The following is an 18881-nucleotide window of genomic DNA, read 5'->3' as shown; positions in this document are numbered from 1 at the left end:
GTGCAGTAACATGCCCAGCAGTTAAAAATTCATATCTACGACTCAATTTTGCTAAATGTAATTGGGACTGTAATTTACTGGCTGACTTCTTATACATTACACAAAACATGAAAGAAGAAAGGAATTTTGACTGAATTACAGTCATTCATCCAGTAAAGAGATCAAAGATAACATAATCTTACTTTGTATGTTGTATTATTGAGGATCTCAACTGTGGGGCTGTAGGAATTGCTGCTGTCGCTGTTGAGGCTAATACTGATAAATACCAAACTGCTGAGGCATCAGCCACACTAATGCCACCACTTTGAACCATTCTGCAAAACAAAACAAAAATTAATTTGAGATTGTATTATATTTTATCACCATAAAAATAAATAAACTCACATCCAGTGAACTAATCTGCTGCAAGAGTAAGATTCTGATTTCAAAAACAAAAATATCAGTAAAGTGAAAATGACTGTACCTATATCCTAATGTTTTGACACCATGTACCCTTGTATCACACCCATCACTATGACAACGTTTTATGTTGATCTGGATATATGGATAGTTCAACTTGGCATTCTCAATCAGCACGACGTCCCCAGTAACGTTACTAAAGTGTGCAATTAAAAAAATGACAACACTTGTAATTTTGAGCTCTTAAGAAAGCTGAATATTCAGATCAATCATTATGTTAACTCGTCTGGATTCATGTATTTCAGACTTGTAAAATATACAACTACAGAGACACCAGTCAACACAGGCCTGGCAAATAACTTTACAAACCAAGGCTTTAGTTTTAAATTTAAACTATATAGGTAATTTCTGAACTTTTTGATGTACTTTATATTCATTACCTACCACCACTCTACTATTCCTTTGTGGTTAAATAGGGCTACACATAAAATTATGTACCCCGGTAAGCCAATAGACACAGAAGTTATGATTAAATGTATATTAATCTAGATCCAATGACAAATACTTTTTATCAGCTGCAAATAGAGAATGCAGAAATTCAAGTTCTTTCTTTTTTTTTTTTTTTTTTCGTATTAATTGTATATTAAAATGTGATGTAATAAATACAATGCACAGATTTTAATTATTCGTATATTGCAGTTTGGCATAATAGATAACTAACAGAATACTGATTAACTTTTTTTTTTTTTTTAAATACAAATACAAAAAAAATGAACAAAATAGTTGAAATTCTAGTTCTTTATAAATTGTTGCACTATCCACATGTAACACTCTTAGCCAAATACGTTTTATTTTGGCTCCTATAATGTTTTTCCAATTCAATAATTTGAGAGCGTTGGTGAAAGTCACTGACTTTAAAGATCCCAACAAATTTGCACTGTTACAAAATGTTGCCAGACTCTTGAACATTTACCGGTACTTTGTCTCAGACATTAATTTAGGAAATTGTTTAATGGACTACACATAACTAGTACTAATAATACTGAACTCCATATGGCAGTACAGCTTTAATGACACAAAAACATACACAAGCAAGCATTGTTCTAATTGGCCAATAACCAGTCATACAAAGAATATCATTGATTTTTAGCCAATTAGTAAAACTGATACAATCTTACCACGGTATTCTGACTTCTTTAATTTCTTGTAATGCTGATGGGGCTTTCCCGACAGACACACTCATTAATTGTGGCATATAACTCTGATCACTGCTGGCTACATTCACTGACAGCTGTTTTAATACAACGTTACTCTTCATCCGTAATCTAATCCAGTGGGATCTTGCAGAGCCGTCTGATTGCCAGTAAGAACTTGGATCTCCATTGGTTAACCTGAGATAAAAAAAATTTCAATGAATGAAGATAAGATTTATAAAGGAACCGAATGCCCTCTAGCAGTTGGCTTGGAAGATGTAGTTAAGGGAGATGCCTGAAATCAATTCACTGTTGTTTATCACAGGTAAAAGGTATATTTGGAAAATTTGTCAATAAGTTTGGCGTCAAACATGATGTTATCAGTTAAAAAATTACCGAATATGTACATGGTGATCTGTGGAGAATTATATGAAGTTATCAATACTTTGTACAGCTGGTTGATACAAGTGACATTATGGGCTAGTTTTACTCACCAAGTAACAACCAGCTCTACAAATAAGCAATATCCGGTGATAAGGTACTGTTAAATACTTTATTTTAGCTGGAATTAATTTTCGCTGAATAGACTTTTAGAGTGTTTTGTATGGATTTTATTGATTTTCACTGATTTTTCACCGGTTGAATGTAAAATATACAGAAAAAGGTATATTCGCTTGATTTTATTTTCACTGAATCATTCCTTCAGTGAAAATAGTGAAAATTAATTCCAAGCGAAAATAAAATATTCTACAGCATCTTTTAATCACATGATTAATCCAAGTGCCAATTGTAATTTTATGTAACTATGAATTAACTATGAACCTACGAATTTATGCTAATAAGGCATGGTATCTGAGAAAATTGCAATTACGGCCGATGACAGATAATAATTGGCTGAAAATTACCTTTTCTTCGATATCTTTTTTGAAATTAAATGTTGATAATGTATAGCTAGTATCATTACACCTCATGTGTCACAACTGTGAAAAATATTGCAGTTACGGCCGTCGACAGATATCAATAATTTGCTTTAAATTACCTTTTCTTTGATATCTTTTTTGAAATTAAACGTTGATATTGTATAGCTAGTATCATTACACCATAAGTGTCACAACTGTGAATGATATGCGCCAGTCATGTGACAGTATAACATATATGTATATGATAGATCGACAATACAATATTACCATACCTTGAAGCGTCACCTTTATTAGTAGACGTTTCTATAGATCGGAAACATTTGTGAATGACTTTTAATTCTTCACCACTGCTACCCACAGCTTCCTGTTGTTCTTGAACTGAAAATTATTTAGAACAATAATGACATGCGTTCAAATACAAACTGAAAATAGAAATAGATACCATGTCAACATTTGTTCTCCCAAGGTCCTGTAAGCATGGCTGTATGACAGAGGTTATTGCATGTAAATCTATCTACTATAATGTAAAAATAAATCATATGTCATATTCATATCATATTCTTCTTACTAACTTGTTATATTCTATTCTATTTTTCTGTATTGATTAATATTTCTATTGCTATATACTGAAAGAAATGTATATAAACAATTATTATTATTATGTCAATTGCACGTATCTGTGTGAGAAAGGCCAATGAACAGACGTGTCAGAGACAAGAAGGGCAATTTCTCATTCCTCGTATTTTAAGGCCAAAAAAAACATTTACTCACCTGTCTCTCTTAATTTTTTGAAATGATTCTTTAAGACTGATAGCCTCATGGATGAGGTGTTGTTAAAACCATCTAGTAAGGGAAATGGAAGGCAAGTACTCGGAGCTCTGTTCCTCAGTAAATACTGTCGGTAAAGAACACAGATGCTGGCATGGTAAATAACAAAATTTAGTAGTTGTTTAGACGTTGACCAGTTGAAATTCTGGGTAGGAAGTTGGTGAGAAAAAAAAATGTTGGTTTCCTTCACTTATGAGAGGATTTTTATTTTCAAGATGATGTTGCAAATGTTTGTTTTTTTGGGGCAAATTCCTCAAATTAGCATGGATTGTTTAATATAGTTTTTTATAAATGTTGACTTTGAATGGTAAAGCCACATTACTTCATCAAAAACACTCATAAATGTAAATGAAAATATGGTAGATTTGTAATAAACAAGTCATTGAAAATGACACAGTCCCCGTTAAATTTTTGAAAGTTGTCTGTGCTCGTCATATTAAAGCGGAGGGGTTGTTGCGAGCATGTCCTTGAAACTTGAGTTCCAAGTGGTGTATACAACAGATTGTTTATTTACATCAAAACATGTGTTCCGTGTAGTAGTAATATGGCCAAGAATAAAACAGCTGTTATTCGTCCATCTTTGATCTGATTATAAAACACACTGATATGTATGATGTATGTGCCAAATAAGAATGAAAATGGTACATAAATTGTGGAAATATAGTAGTAAGGCCAAAAAGTCAGATGGCTGTCAATCGGCCATCCTTGACCAGATTTTGAAACAAATTGTCATGGACATGCATCCTAACATGTATAAAGTACATGTATGTGCCAAATTTGAATGAAAACTGGCAGAGCACGTCCAAAATACCACATAAAAAAACAACAACAAGATGCCTGCCAGTCAACCATCTTTGATCCAATTGCGAAATACATCGCCATGGACATGTCCTAACATGTATAATCTATGTAACAAGTTTGAATGACAACTGACAAAACATGTCCAAAATACAACATTTTCAAAAAACAAGATGGCTGCCAGTCGGCCATTTTGTATCGAATCGCTAAACCACTGCATGTGCATATGTCTCACATAAGGTACTAGGCACATGCAAAGAATGAACGGAATCAGTCCACAGGATTCTGAAATATGACTCTGGACAGACTGACGCACGGACGGACGGACAGACGGACAGACTCAGGAACTCACGAACGGTCGGGGACATGTATCCTAACATGTATGATCTATGTACTAAATTTGAATGAAAACTGACAAAGCATGTCCAAAATACAACATTTTCAAAAAACAAGATGGCTCCCAGTCTGCCATTTTGAATCGAATCGCTAAACCACTGCATGTACATATGTCCCACATAAAGTACTAGGCACATGCAAAGAATGAACGAAATCGGTCCAAGGGATTCTGAGATACGACTCCGGACAGACGCACAGACGCACGGACGGACATACTAGTAGACCAAATTGTAAGTCCCAAATTTTCAGACTTCATTCGAACGTGGACTAATAAAGTATGCATTTCCTGATAACACCCAATTGAACACATAAACCACAATAGTGCTGCTTTGAGTAAAATTGACATAACCTCTAACATTGATGAAACAAAAAAATTCTGTAAAATAGCCAAAACAAATAAGCTTACTGATGTATTTCTGATGATGATATTATGTTGGGTGGCTTAACAGTTACATGTATGTCCACCCATTATCAGGGAGACTGTGGGTTTGATTCCTAAAAAAAGAGCACATTCTGCTCACATTCTGCCCCATGTGTTATTCCAGTCCTTGGTGCACATAAAAAATCAGTGTCATTGTCGCATCGAGTAGCAAATCCAAGCCGAATAAGTGAAACTTTCTCTCAATACAATCCCCTCTGAATTAAATATTTGCTGCTTTAGGGCTACTGAATACAATGTTAACTAAACTGCTTCAGAATGTAAAGACAGATAATGTGAATTTTGCATAATGACAGAAAAATTGACACTACAAGACTATATATATATATATAAATATACCTTAAGTAGCTTCTGGCCATGCCCTGTTACATGATTAGATGTGGAATAGACATCAACTAGTGCTGAAAGTACATATCAAAAGATTTAGTTACGCTATATCTATACAAACATATGATAAAAAATTAATGAATGTAAAATGGTGGCAAGTTCTCTACTACATGTAGGTAAACAGTGCTTTGCCCAGTCTTCCACCCTTCAAATTTGGGGTGGCATCACAGTCAGTGAAAGACCAAACATGAAGTAAGACATGGAGAAAACCGAATCCCTGACAGCAAAAGGTACATACCTGGGTATCCAGTTTTACTCATTGAGATTATAAAATACTAACCTGGAGTTAATGAACATCCTTGCAGGGTCCTTATCACATAGTTAAGTTCACCTTGCAAATTAGCACCATTTGATGATTTCAATGCATCAAGCATGGTTTGTACATCAGCACTGCCATCACCTTCAGTATCAAACTGACTGAAAGCCTGCCAAGAATGGATTTAAACAGACATTTAAAATACAAGTCTAGGGGGAACAACTTAGATAAACAGACTATTAAACAGAGAAGTGTCACATTTATGGTGTGTATTTTATGACTACAGGTAGCCAGACATTCTAATGGTACCAAGGTAACACTGTCAACTTTGAATGGCAATGGTAACAAGAGGTCCCATAGTTTTAGCATTTTAAGTGTGATATTCGTTTCAGACAAATTTACATGAAAAAAACAAAAACACGTTCCGCCCAATACTCAGGTTTGTCAGTTACAATGTTGTCACCTGCGAGCATGACACACATATTTCTATGTTAAAGTTTCCAGTATGAAACAAAAAAAGACTACCTGTGTGAAATAACCATTGCATCATGCTTTGGGTAGAAATTTATTAATTAGATTTTTTGATTTTATCATGGAAGTGCTTTTGCACTGCAAATTAGTATAAAGTAGTATTTTATTACTCAGTTACTAGTAGCACAGCATGTTCAGTCTGGCTACTATGGGATCATACATAAAAAATCTGCCTCCATGAACTAATAGAAAATATCGTGGAATTATACAACGTTAAAGAAACATACCTCGATACATTCTTCTCTGCCAACAGAACGGTTCATAAGAAAATCACAGAACTGAGATATAGAAATAGCTTCCTGTAAGGCAATTTGTCAGATGTTAGTTTGGTTCAGTGGATTCCTGAATTAAATTATAGGAGACACAGACATTTCTATGTTTTACACACATGTTCAAGAACCAGTTATTCACTATGCAAGGGAAATAAGAATAGTGTTTGCTGTTGTTATTATTATGTGTCTTGATTATTAAAAGAGTATTTGGTACAATGTTGTCACAGTAGATCACAAGCTACATGTACCTGGCTAGTGACATGATGCTATGATGAAATATTTAAAATAATAACAGTGTGCCAGCCTATATACCAATCCAAAATGACAGGAGAATTTGCATAAATGGGGAATGTAATTTAGAAAAGATTAAGCATACAGCTGTGTAGTTTTTTAAGGGTCGTGAGTTTTTAGAGAATTAAAAAATTATGGAAAGTATGTCAAACTACCAGCTACAGTGTGTACAGTAACCCCCCTCCCCTTACCTCATTTCTGGTTTGTCTGTCTTCCAACCATCTCACTAAGTGACTGTGGTGCTGCTGAACAACATTTTCCGGAACATCGTCTCTGTTGAATAAAAATGACAAAAGTAAATACCATGCTTGAGGGAGCTGTACACTATTACAACTCAGCAGATTGAAGATGCATAGATAAAGTGTCTGGATTCTCAAACAGGCTTGGATTTCGAAAAAGAGAGAGTATAATGTGTATTTGTGATTATATACCATGTAGAACAGTTCAAAACTATAAGCAGGTTGTGAGAGCAAAACAAAGAATTTAATATTGTTTCACACATCCAGCCATGTAAACTTGACACTTTAAACCAAGTGACGAAATCAAGGACTATGATTTATTCATAAAATTATATTCTAATCTTAATAAACAAGACATGAAATGTCACAGTCCCCGTTATTTGATTATAAAGTACAGGTAATACAAGGAACATCTGCAAACAGGTGAATAAATATGTACTTTTTGTGGGTACAACTCATCATAAAGTGATTTCCCATAATCTAGTTTTGTACTGACAACTAAAAACTTCCACTGATCCATGTTCAGAATCTCAGAGTACACAAGTGCAACAAAACTATTTGTCATACATGTATACTTGCTCAAGAAACTGCATTCATAAATCTGAGTGAACCTTGATGTACATGACTTCTTTGTTAATCAAGTCTTAGTATATTACCAGGACCTGAGTTTGTTTCAACATCACCACTGGGCATCAGAATCATTCTCATGTTGTCAAATACAATTTGTTATTAATACAGTACGGTTTATTATATAAAATGTATTCATTGTACATAGAACAACATCTGTTAATTTAAACAATTGTAAAAGCTATGTTTTCAGAGCAAGTACATGTAATAATTAAGAAAGCCAGTAGTGATAAAGGTTGGTCTGCTCATAACCTTCAATGGAGAAGTAACAATAATTGTTCGAAGTCTTTTTAGTGCAGTGATATTATTACATTTCAATCATTATTAATGGGTATAAAATACTGTAAACCATTTAATTTTCACTTCTAGATACATTGTATATTCAGGATTTTATGAAATTTGTGTACAACATTTCAATAAAGTCCCTGACACTCCATGTTGTAGGAACCCAAAAAAAATTGCCTTGCGAAATTGAAGCAGTTCACAGCACCACTGTAAAAAAAAAAAAAAAAAAAGTTTAAAATGAGTATTGTCCAAGATATACACATGTGGGTTCATAAGACATATGTACCAATCTGAGTGGTTCTAGAGATTAGTATCACAAGATTTTACTCTCAGTGATTCAATAACAGCCCTATGTATAACGCTGTGTTGATCAGGCGAACTAATTGACAATGGCCCTACAGGTATCGCTATGCAATCACAGTAGTTTTGTATTCTTGCATTTCGACCATGGAAAAATATTTGTTTTTGAGAGTGGCCGAGTTATTAGAAGAAAAACAGAAACTATTTTTTTTAGTATAAATTCTAGTAACTGAAATGCAGGATTGAAAAAGAACAAGACAATACGCAAGATTGATAAACCTTCAGCGAGCACTCCTGAAATTTCAGATCATTGGTACCATGTTTTTTATTGCTCATACACTTGACCCTGTATGGCACAAGATCGCAAGCTTCTATCATAAAATTGGGTTATTTATTTGATGCAACGAAACATGCATTCACAGCAGACGGAAATTCGTTTGAGATGTTCCTGGATTTTTGTATTCAGTTTTCCATTTCAACCACCATCATCACTTAGTAAGCTGAGATCGCACATTGGGATACTGACTGTGCATAAATGCGCAGTGTAGTGCCACCAGAAGACCGATTGTTTGAGAATATTTTGCACCATTACGCCATTTCAAATATTATATTAATTCACAGACAACAAAATAAAAATTTTCAATAACATACAAGTTTTCCCACAATTGATGATTGTATGGCAATAACATGCCTTCGCCAGTTTTACTTTGGAAGAAGTTGGAAACATAACAGAAAAGGGGCTACATGGCTACATCTTGTTTTTTTTTTGAATTTTAATCAAGCATGATTTTTTAATTTTTTTTTTACAAATGTCTATTTTAGAAACAAAAACAATAAATGTGTAGATAGGCATTTTAACAATTGCACAATTAATATTGGATGAAAACGTCATTACCGATATAAATCATTCTGTTCAAACAATTAAAAATAAGATCACATTTAATTTAGTCAGTTTTCATAATGAAATACATAATAACATGTACTTATAAATTTGAATAAGGTTCAATGGCCTTTTCATTTAGTGCCAGTTTGTACACCATAAAACCTCTGGTTTAGGTGTCACACTCAGAGAAGAGTGAAAGGCCTTTGGTTCATAGGCACTGCGAAATGTTGGAATTGAATCCCCCCAAAAAATCACATAATGTAATATGCATTATTTTTTTTATAATTTTGTTGATAACGAAAGTAAAGTATGTTCTAAAAGAAGTTTCGAATAAATACAAACACGAATACCGGTACATTGCTTAGTGGTTAGTACCGGTAGCAAATGATCACCGTAGCACAATCTGGTCATTCTGTGTTTCGCAAGTGAATAACTTACTTGTTTTCGAAGTATTGCAATTGTTGATTATTATTCAGTAATGATTATAATAACGCACAAACAATTAATTCGTTGAATTTTTATGAATTGGAAGTAATATTCAACTTAGCTTCATCGTAAACGAATGATTTCGGTCGAATGTAATTGCTCGATACCATACAATATCCGCCATGTTCCCATTTACACGTGGCTCATTTAAATATGTTAATGACGGCTCAGTGACCTCGTGGTGAACGCAACGCGGTACTGTAGAGATTCACCGATGTTGTAGCAAGATCTTTATGCTATTTTGACTGGGAAAACGGCATGATTTTTTTTTTTAATCCAAAAATTAGTTGTTTTCAAAAAATAAACTGAGCATTCAAAGAATAATTTAACATTGTTCACAGAAATAACAGCTCATTGTCGAAACGAAGCTTACCCATGAAATATCCAAAATATTAAATATTACCGTCCATACACGTGTTGTCACTGTACATCCGCCATGTTGAATCGCAGGAGATCGGCAAAATCTTCATTACAACTAAAATACGAATATAATCATAGGCCACATACTATTATATAATGAATAAATTGATCGATACAGGGACACACCCCCCCCCCCCCCAGAGTTGTGCTTATTTCGGAAATCGCCACACAAGCAAAAGACCGGATAACGATTTACCGTAGTTGAAAACTATGTCCCCCATGTACAATAATTTGACAGTTTACGAACTAGTTTCGTGGATTGGAGACAATTGTTTGCTTTTTTGGCTTTTCACAAGAATATAAAGCTGGCAATCATCATAATATTCACGTCCGTACGTCACGGAATGTACACCAATCGTACCCCAATATACATTCAATTTTGTTGAAACTGGAGAACTTACCTTTGCAAACACATCTCTAATGCCGCCTTCTTGAAGTTCTTGAAATCAAATAAAGTTACTAGTTCTTCTAGTAACTAGTGAATGAGACCACTGAGCCAAACAGAACACATGTATAAACAGTACTATAATAAATTGCACGCAATGGAGAAATCACGTGCTGTAATAACAGCAGCGTAACTCACAGATCTAATCTACTGTAAAATATTTTATTTCAGCTGGATTATCATTCGCTGAAAAGACTTTTTCTGGGTGTTTTGTATTGAATTTATTTTCATTGATTTTTGACAAGTTGACTGTAAAATATAAGAAAAGGGTATATTCGCTGGATTTTATTTTAACTGAAACATTCAGCGAAAATAGCAAAAAAATGTTGCAAGCAAAAATAAAGTATTTTACAGTAATTAATTTATTCTGAGCATGCGCAGACGTTCTGTCAATGTTGCAGGGAGAGGTAATTTTTGATGAAAATCGTGAAAAAGACCCACTTGGGATTTTCAGATCTGGAAAAAAAATTACGTGCATACTCAGCAGAGACTTGTTCATCAACCTGCCAAGTTTCACTGATATCTGCTGTAGAATTTCTGAGAAAATGTTGGAGACGGAAAAATGGACATAACCTGAATTATAAAGTCCCCTTTTCAGGCTGCGCCTGAACAGGGACTAATGAATGAATGAATGAATGAATAAATAAATAAATTAATAAATTAATTAATTAATAGAGTATATCTTATCTGATTTTAACCTTAATAAATAAATTAATTAATAGAGTATATCTTACTTGATTTTTGAAGCTGCCTCTCTCAGGGATGTATGCTCAAATAACAGAGCTAAATCAAAACCATTAAAGTCATCCAGACTATTAGTACTCAGACTAAGGTCTTCATCTTCTGGAGTCTGCTGAATAAAAATGATATGATTAGAATGAATAGAAATGCACACATGTTTAAAAACAAATGTTGTCATAGACTTGATTTGGAAATGTACTTTTATGTGTGTTTTAGTCATGAAAGACTTGTTTTAAATGACAAAATTAATAAAAAACTTATAAAAGGAATCTTATGGTCGGAATAGCTGTCTTTGTAGAGTTTCTTCCAAGAAAGTTAATAATATTCTATACAATGATAAGATAAAAATAAAAAATGCTTTATTCCAACAGTTCAGAAAACTGACATTTCTCATTTGATTACATTCAAAATAATGTTAATGAAAATACAATAATGAAATATATCCTATTACAAGATATACTTGTTGAAGGTTTTCATTATACAACATTGATCCTGATCCCAGGACCAACTAAGACCAAGTCAGAGGATTCACAGTCAATTTGTTCCAGTCCACATTTGTCCCAATTCACATTCGTCCCACGAGTTGATTCGATTCGTTCCAATTCACATTCGTCCCAATTCACATTCATCCCATTTTTTTTGGTTAGCATTATGGTCTTGGGCAGGGTCAATTTCTGTGTTTGTGACGGTGACATCAACGTGCGGTTACTGACACGCTTGCTATAAACCATGAAATATAACAACCCAGCACCACCATATTTACTTGTATTAATCGTGGGGTGGCAGGTCAATCAGGTCATTCGCACCATATTTTTTGGCATGGTGTAATAGTTTATATTAAACTTGAATTTATTGTTTACATCCATGTGACGATTTAAATAAACAATGAAGGTATGTCACTGAATACAGATGGATAAAATACAAGAAAGGTTATTCATAAACGCACCTAGGAAAGTGTGCTAATGGGACGTAACATGCCGGTGCAAACCATGAAATGATTACTTGAGGTTGATTTGAGACAATAGTTTGTTTCTTACGAATTGACTTTTGAACGAATCGACTTTGGAACGAAACTCTATAAGTTGTGATGAGATTTATGATTTGTATTCATTACAAATGTATATTATTAGACTTGAATATAAGTTCCAACAACATATAATGTACTGTGGAATACTTTATTTTCGCTTGGAATTTATTTTCGCTAGAGGGATGATTCCGTGAAAATAAAATCCAGTGAATATACTTTTTTTCCTATATTTCACATTACACTCATCAAAAATCAGTGAAAATAATAATTCCATACAAAACGCCCAAAAAGCCTTTTCAGCGAAAATTAATTCCAGCGAAAATAAAGTATTCCACAGTATGTATGCTATTTAATTTAATAATGCTATGCCATGCTATTTAATTTGTATTTTTGTTTACTTATACCGAAGACATTTATTTGAACATTAGTAAGATATTCAGCCAATTTAACCTATTGATTCTCATAAAATTGCGTTAATCCTCTTTCACCTCTTTGACCACTGAATCCATCATTCGGTAGTGTTGTAATAGAATAAATTTACAGCAATTCCAGACACTAATTTGACGCTGAAGTAGTGCGAGATGTTGATAACCTACTACAATAGGTTACACCCTTTGTTTTCAAATTTACATAAGTTGTAACTAGAAATATAAACATCGGCTGCAAATCAGATGAATGATTGACAGATATTGCCCACAATGTTTTCTATTTTTGCTACAAAGTCCGGTACACCTAGACTTTGAGGCGCGTCTGTCTTTCATTCACTTTTGGTCGGTCATCGTGTCGATTGCGTGTCTACAAATGGGCGTTTGTCCAAGTTGTTTAAGCACCACGATTGAGAAGCAAGGAGTCGAAAAACCAGTTGAAGTGAGAACAAGAGTTGTCGATTTGTATTTTTGTGGACTGTCATTTGCTGAAATTGGAGATCCATATGGTGTTTCAAAGCAGACAGCTTATAATATCGTCAAACAGTTTGTTACCACCGAGAGTATCCTGCCAGGAAACTGACAACGTTATAGACTATGTCGAATATTATAAAACATTGCGATCGCGCATTTACGGATGGGAAATTCGACAAAAACTACTTGTGTACGGCGGCAGATTCACAGTCAATTCAACCCAATTCACATTCGTTCCAACACTTTCGTCCCACAAGTCGATTCCTCCCAAGAGTTGATTCGTCCTAATTCACATTCGTTCCATTTCACATTTGTCCCAATTCACATTCGTCCTATTTTTTTTTAAATTTTTGATCAGCATTACGATCTTGAGCAGGGTCAATTTTTATGTTTGTGTGCAAGAGGTTGACATCGACGTGAGGTATATCCTATGTCTTGTCGGTTTACGTTGCAGGTTCAGTCAACTGTTACTGACACCGTAGCGCTAACTAATAACTCCACGTTGCGTGTACGGTGTATTCGTATTTATTAACTAATATCTTGTACGTTGCGTGTATTTGTATAAATGCTATGAATTATAGGTATCAGATGTACCGGTAACTTGCATTTCAATTTCTCGTGAGCTTTCCACCATTCGCTACTTCTCACTTACATTTTATTGTCAAAGGTGTGTTTTACTGATCTTACCGAATTATTAGATTAAGTTCACGTGTCGGCTGTCAACCATAGTATTGAATAAAACTAGTCGTTGCTTGTTGTTAATATTAACAGTTTATTTTTCATGTGATAAATATTCGGATGTAACTTTGTCTGTACCTTTCATATTTTATTTTCGCGTTCGAATATGTTCGAGAAAATTGGCTTGATTTGTTTAATATGACATTTTATTTATCTTATAAATATATACAACTTCCGTGGACTGGAAGATAGTAGGGGAAAAAAGAGGAACAGTTTTAATTCAGATTTAACTTTTTTTTTCAAGTCTCATAGTTTATTTTTCCTTTCCATTACTAGAAACCGTGGTATAACCCAACGTCGGCAAAAACAAAATGGCGTAACGAACAATTACGCATGCCAGTGCATGACGAGCACGTGAACAGTTTGTTGTTCAGATCTTGTTGTGCTTATTTGGCGAGTTAGTAGAGGGCTAACCTTAAATCTGACGAATCGACTTGTGGGACGAATTAACTTGCAAGGCGGGATGAATCAACCTTCCCCGGACGTGTGATCGTGTGTGCCAGTGATAAGCTTTTTAAAGCGATTATTTGGTGGCACATCAACCTTTTAGTTCTCATCGTCGAGAACTAATAATTGAACAAGTAACCTGTAGAATACTGTGTGGGTAATATTTTTTATATTGATTTTTGTTGCATTTGCAGCAAATAGTTACCAAACAATGAGAAATCTATAGGATTGAATATACCCCACAGCTGGCTTCACATGCATTGTTCATAGTTCATATGGTGCTTACACCAGGATTTAATTACAGCACCTAGGCGGTATGTGGTTACAGCTTAATGTTCGAGTAATCGCAAGAAATTGACATGACAATAGAAATTTATTAAAGACTGCCACTCCCATGCAATTAACAGCGAGTGAAATTCCTGGGATTGAAACATATATTTTGAAGTCACTGGTGTAGGCAACGAATAACTGCAAGTTGACATAAAGACGAGGTAGTTTATTTAATCAGTGGTCAACTAGAGGCTGAAATTATAATTAATTTGTTTATTTCAATTTCTCCTGACGTCAAATAGAATACACTGGTGAAACACGGTAGTAACTGTGGGTGAAAGGATGTTTTGGGGTGTAGTTTACATTGTATATAGAGTGGTATGGTCGGGTGTAATGTGTTCATTTCCAACTATTATGAAGTCACGTAGAATTTCACTTAATTTATTTTTTCTGACATGTTTTCAAGCATTACATGTGAATCCAATTTTCACTGCGCTGTGTCTCAATAGAGTATGAGGGAAATGGCATATTCACTGGAATTTATTTCAGGGGAAAAATGTTTTCAGTGATAATGAAGTATTATGACAGATACCCTCCCCGTGGCTTTCATTGCGTATGAAAGTTATTTTCACGAGTGATGCGGTGTATCCTGCTGCCGTACTTTCACGAGCGAAGCCACGGGGAGGGTGTGGGGTTCTGTTATTATACACATGTCCCATATTTGATTATTTCATATTAAAAAAAGAACGTGCAACAAACCGGGATAGAAATTTCGATCGGGGAACCCAATTGCCCATTAATATGCTCCAAGACAGTGCTGCGACCTAGCAACGCTTGTCAGTGTAGAACGCGTGTCGCTGTACGTGTGAAAATAAAATAATCAGACGTCTAATTTAAGTCATTGTCCGAATAAATAACTCGTGGATGTTTAAGCGCGGTGGTCGTAGCGCAGCGCGTGTTCGAATTTCATGTAAATAAACAATGTATTTTACACGCGTTGTATACGTCGCTATGAGTCCCATATCGAACAGGACGCGACACGACGACTGTCGCCCTTTAGTTGGGACCACGACAGAACCAGAACTTAAACTGGGCGACTACGATACACGGTTGATGTTGAAGTTAAAAGTTCCTCCACAGATCTGTGCATTGGCAAACATGCCGTGCAACTGCAGTACTCCACTGACGGAATGACTTTCGTTGAAATCGGTCGTCGCTGACTCGTGAGCTGCACACTACAACCTCGTTTGTGATGTTGCTTGCTTGTCGTGGATGGACTGAGTCTTGGTTACCGGTTAAATTTTGCTAATTTGGCGTTGGTAATCTTTATTTGGAACTGAGTAACGCCGCAACGTCGCCAACAGAAACATCATGGTATATCGATGTTGATGGTTGCGGCTCCATATTAATCGGAGATTTCACTGCGGGTCCAGGCAGCGGGTGGATCTTCCGAGAGCCCTTCAAGATTTATAAAACTCAGATTCCAGGTGGTCAACAAACATTAAGTTCTCCCAATCCTAGTATTCTATGTGATGTACATCTAACATGCCAAAAATGCTGGTGAACGATTTGAACCTGACAAAAATACTTGAAATAGATACCAGGAAGGGGAGGGGGGTAAAAGAAAAGTTATATAACATTTTATTATTCAATAATTTATTAAAATACATAAGTTTGTCCAACTCCCTGTGATACAACACCTCAGACATAGCTCATTGTACTCGGCTTGAGTGTGGGAAAAAAGTTACTATTTGAATTTTTGATATCTGTTTTCATTAATGAGAAAGTTGACCCCGAAGTTAGAGTAACTGTTCAGCAGGAATGGCTTTTTAACTCTTCTGTGATTTTTTTTGGCTTGGCTGATTTTGTCACGGTTCATACTTGACAGGCAGGTCGTACCATCACTAATTGGAAAAACAATCCTGACCCACCGCTACCATGGCAACAGCCAAAGTCTTGTAATAGCAGTGCCCAAATGATCATGCCTTTTATTGTGGCTACGTTGCGCACTGGTAAGAGATCACCGGCGCCGACAGTGTTACCACTGTCAACGGAATCCCAACGCAGCTTTGAACTTTGAATAAAATGTAAATGCTGCCTCCAATCTAGAAAATACTATCGCAAAACGTTTGGAAATAATACATTTAACGGCTGAATACGTCCTAACAATAAAATACAGTGACTTCTAATGACTGCCATGTTATTTTGCGAACCTCGTATAAGGTGCCCGGTTTTAGTTATAAACAGACGTTAGCTTCACGTTCATGTCCCTTCCATGATAACAGCCGAAAACATATTGCTTGTTTTTTACCGGTTTTCATTGGCAACCGAAGTATTTTTATTTTGTAAACAAATTTTCGTCTGCTATTTTTATTCAGTTCAAATCGTTCAGCAACATTTTTGGCATATTAGGTGTACATCACATGGAATACTACGATTGAGAGAACTTGATGTATGTTGACTGATTTTTATCATAGTACGAAGTACCAGGAAGTTACTCAGTTCCAAATAAAGATTACCAACGTCAAATGAGCAACATTTGACTGGTAATCAAGATTCATGTAATCCATGGCTAACAAGCAACATCACAAGCGAAGTTGTAGCATGCAGTACCAGTAAGTCATCCCGTCAGTGCAGTACTGCAGTTACACGGCATGTTTGCCATCAGCATTGTATTCAAACGAATCACGTGGTGTGCCGTTCTCGTTCAAACCCGGGATTCGATCAATAGGGGAGTCCCATTAAAAAAACACATTGCAAATCATGCAAGTTCAACATTTTCAAACCAATATACTAAAACAGAAATGCTCAGAGATGCAAATGAAGGATAGATATTACTTTTCACTATACACATCTCTGTTGATACTATCCCTCACATATTCTACTCCCAATTACTCCTGCGTAAAATGGACTAGCCTCTTCATGTTGACATTCAGACTAAAATCACGTGACAGGCTGTTAAAATTGGCTGTTGTATACTCTTTCGCCGGTCTGGAAAAGGTGTTTAATTAACTCACATTCAAGCAACAATGCAGATTTCCCAGTGGGAGTGAGACTATTCGACTCTGCCACTAAAAAAATAGGGGTGTTTTCAGCAAAAAACGAATAACCCTGGAATACACACAATATACTGAATTTCGGAACAAATCGTGCATTACTTACAGCAGCAGAATACCACAGAAATATCAGACGAAACATGAAAACACTATATATTGTATTTCAGCTTGAACCCTCTATATTGCAATTCAAGGAATTAACCCCATATGTGCATCCATTTCCCACCTTGGTATCACCCACCCCTGAAAACAAACTCTTAATACCACGCTGAAGCGTTTGGTAATAACACCCATTCTACTTATGTATTCAATTTCATTATTGATGTACTGGATGAAGTCTTCATAGGACATTTGTTGCAGGCAGCTTTCAGTTATATACATCGGCGTGATACGGATATTTCCACAGTAGGTATAATGCACTTTGATGAATAATTCTGTCATGATCAGTCGGTCAGCTGGTTCTGTAAAATAACGTTCTTTGCAGTGCTACCACTTTATGCGCCCCTCTCATTGAAATAACATATGACGCAAATTGAAGTAGGAAACTAAATTGAGAGCCTCGATTGTTTATTCGAGGAGAAATTCAAAACTAATGTACCGCCTCTTTTATATGCTGTCTGCATTATTTGAAACAACTTCTGTAATTGTGAAAATAAAATATGTAACCTATTGTAGTAAGTTATCAACATCTAGCACTACTTCAGCGTCAAATCAGTGCCTGGAATTGCTGTAAAGTGACACTGTTTGGATGGATGGTCAATTGGTCCCAAATCACATTCGTCCCATAGGTTGATTTGCGAAAAATCGCGAAACTATCCGTTTTTACGCAATCTTGGAAGTCCGATTTACTGAACGAAGTACAGAACGACGAAGCTGAAATATCCCAGAACCAACACCTACCAAAAATGATATCCCAAAAGTGAATAAGTCTAACCGGACCGGAAGTGGGAATTTGTTACTACTCTAAATATCCAAATATATTTTAGTATAAGGTAGTAATAATAATACGTTTACGATCAAAAGTTTCAGAAATCAGAACTTTACATAAAATGTAAATGCCAATATCATTTGTTGCATTCTGGGAACTCATTCGTCTGTGATCAGAAAGCAGGTAATATTTTGTTACCTCGTCAACGTTCATGAATTCTTCGTCGCTGTCACCAGTACTACTCGTGTTTCCCATCGTATGTGTATTACTTTTACAGCCTGGCCGGAGAGACCTCGCATGAGAAATTGAAATTACTAATCAAGTCGTAGAAGTACTGACATTGCTATTCACTACCAGGAAGTAGCCATTCTAAGTTTGCT

At 35.4% G+C, this 18881-nt stretch overlaps 1 protein-coding gene across 1 annotated transcript in view; it reads right to left on the bottom strand.

Annotated features, from left to right (window-relative positions):
* LOC102805227 (zinc finger ZZ-type and EF-hand domain-containing protein 1-like) overlaps positions 1-18868 on the bottom strand; it is a 72266-nt gene extending 53398 nt beyond the window's left edge. The window contains exons 1-11 of the mRNA XM_085502177.1: positions 18700-18868; positions 11130-11245; positions 6902-6983; positions 6375-6446; positions 5641-5785; positions 5313-5374; positions 3284-3407; positions 2785-2890; positions 1581-1790; positions 464-595; positions 183-314 (exon numbers count right to left, since the gene is read on the bottom strand). Coding sequence (XP_085358303.1) covers positions 183-314; positions 464-595; positions 1581-1790; positions 2785-2890; positions 3284-3407; positions 5313-5374; positions 5641-5785; positions 6375-6446; positions 6902-6983; positions 11130-11245; positions 18700-18756 — 1238 coding nt within the window. The 5' untranslated portion in view covers positions 18757-18868. The remainder of the gene's footprint in view (positions 1-182; positions 315-463; positions 596-1580; positions 1791-2784; positions 2891-3283; positions 3408-5312; positions 5375-5640; positions 5786-6374; positions 6447-6901; positions 6984-11129; positions 11246-18699) is intronic.
* Between the last annotated feature and the right edge of the window lie 13 nt (positions 18869-18881).

This window comes from Saccoglossus kowalevskii, chromosome 8, assembly GCF_978046115.1.
Source record: "Saccoglossus kowalevskii chromosome 8, keSacKowa6.1, whole genome shotgun sequence".
Taxonomy (NCBI): domain Eukaryota; kingdom Metazoa; phylum Hemichordata; class Enteropneusta; family Harrimaniidae; genus Saccoglossus; species Saccoglossus kowalevskii.
The sequence above is the reverse complement of the archived record's forward strand: the minus strand, read 5'-3'. Positions and strand labels throughout refer to the sequence as shown.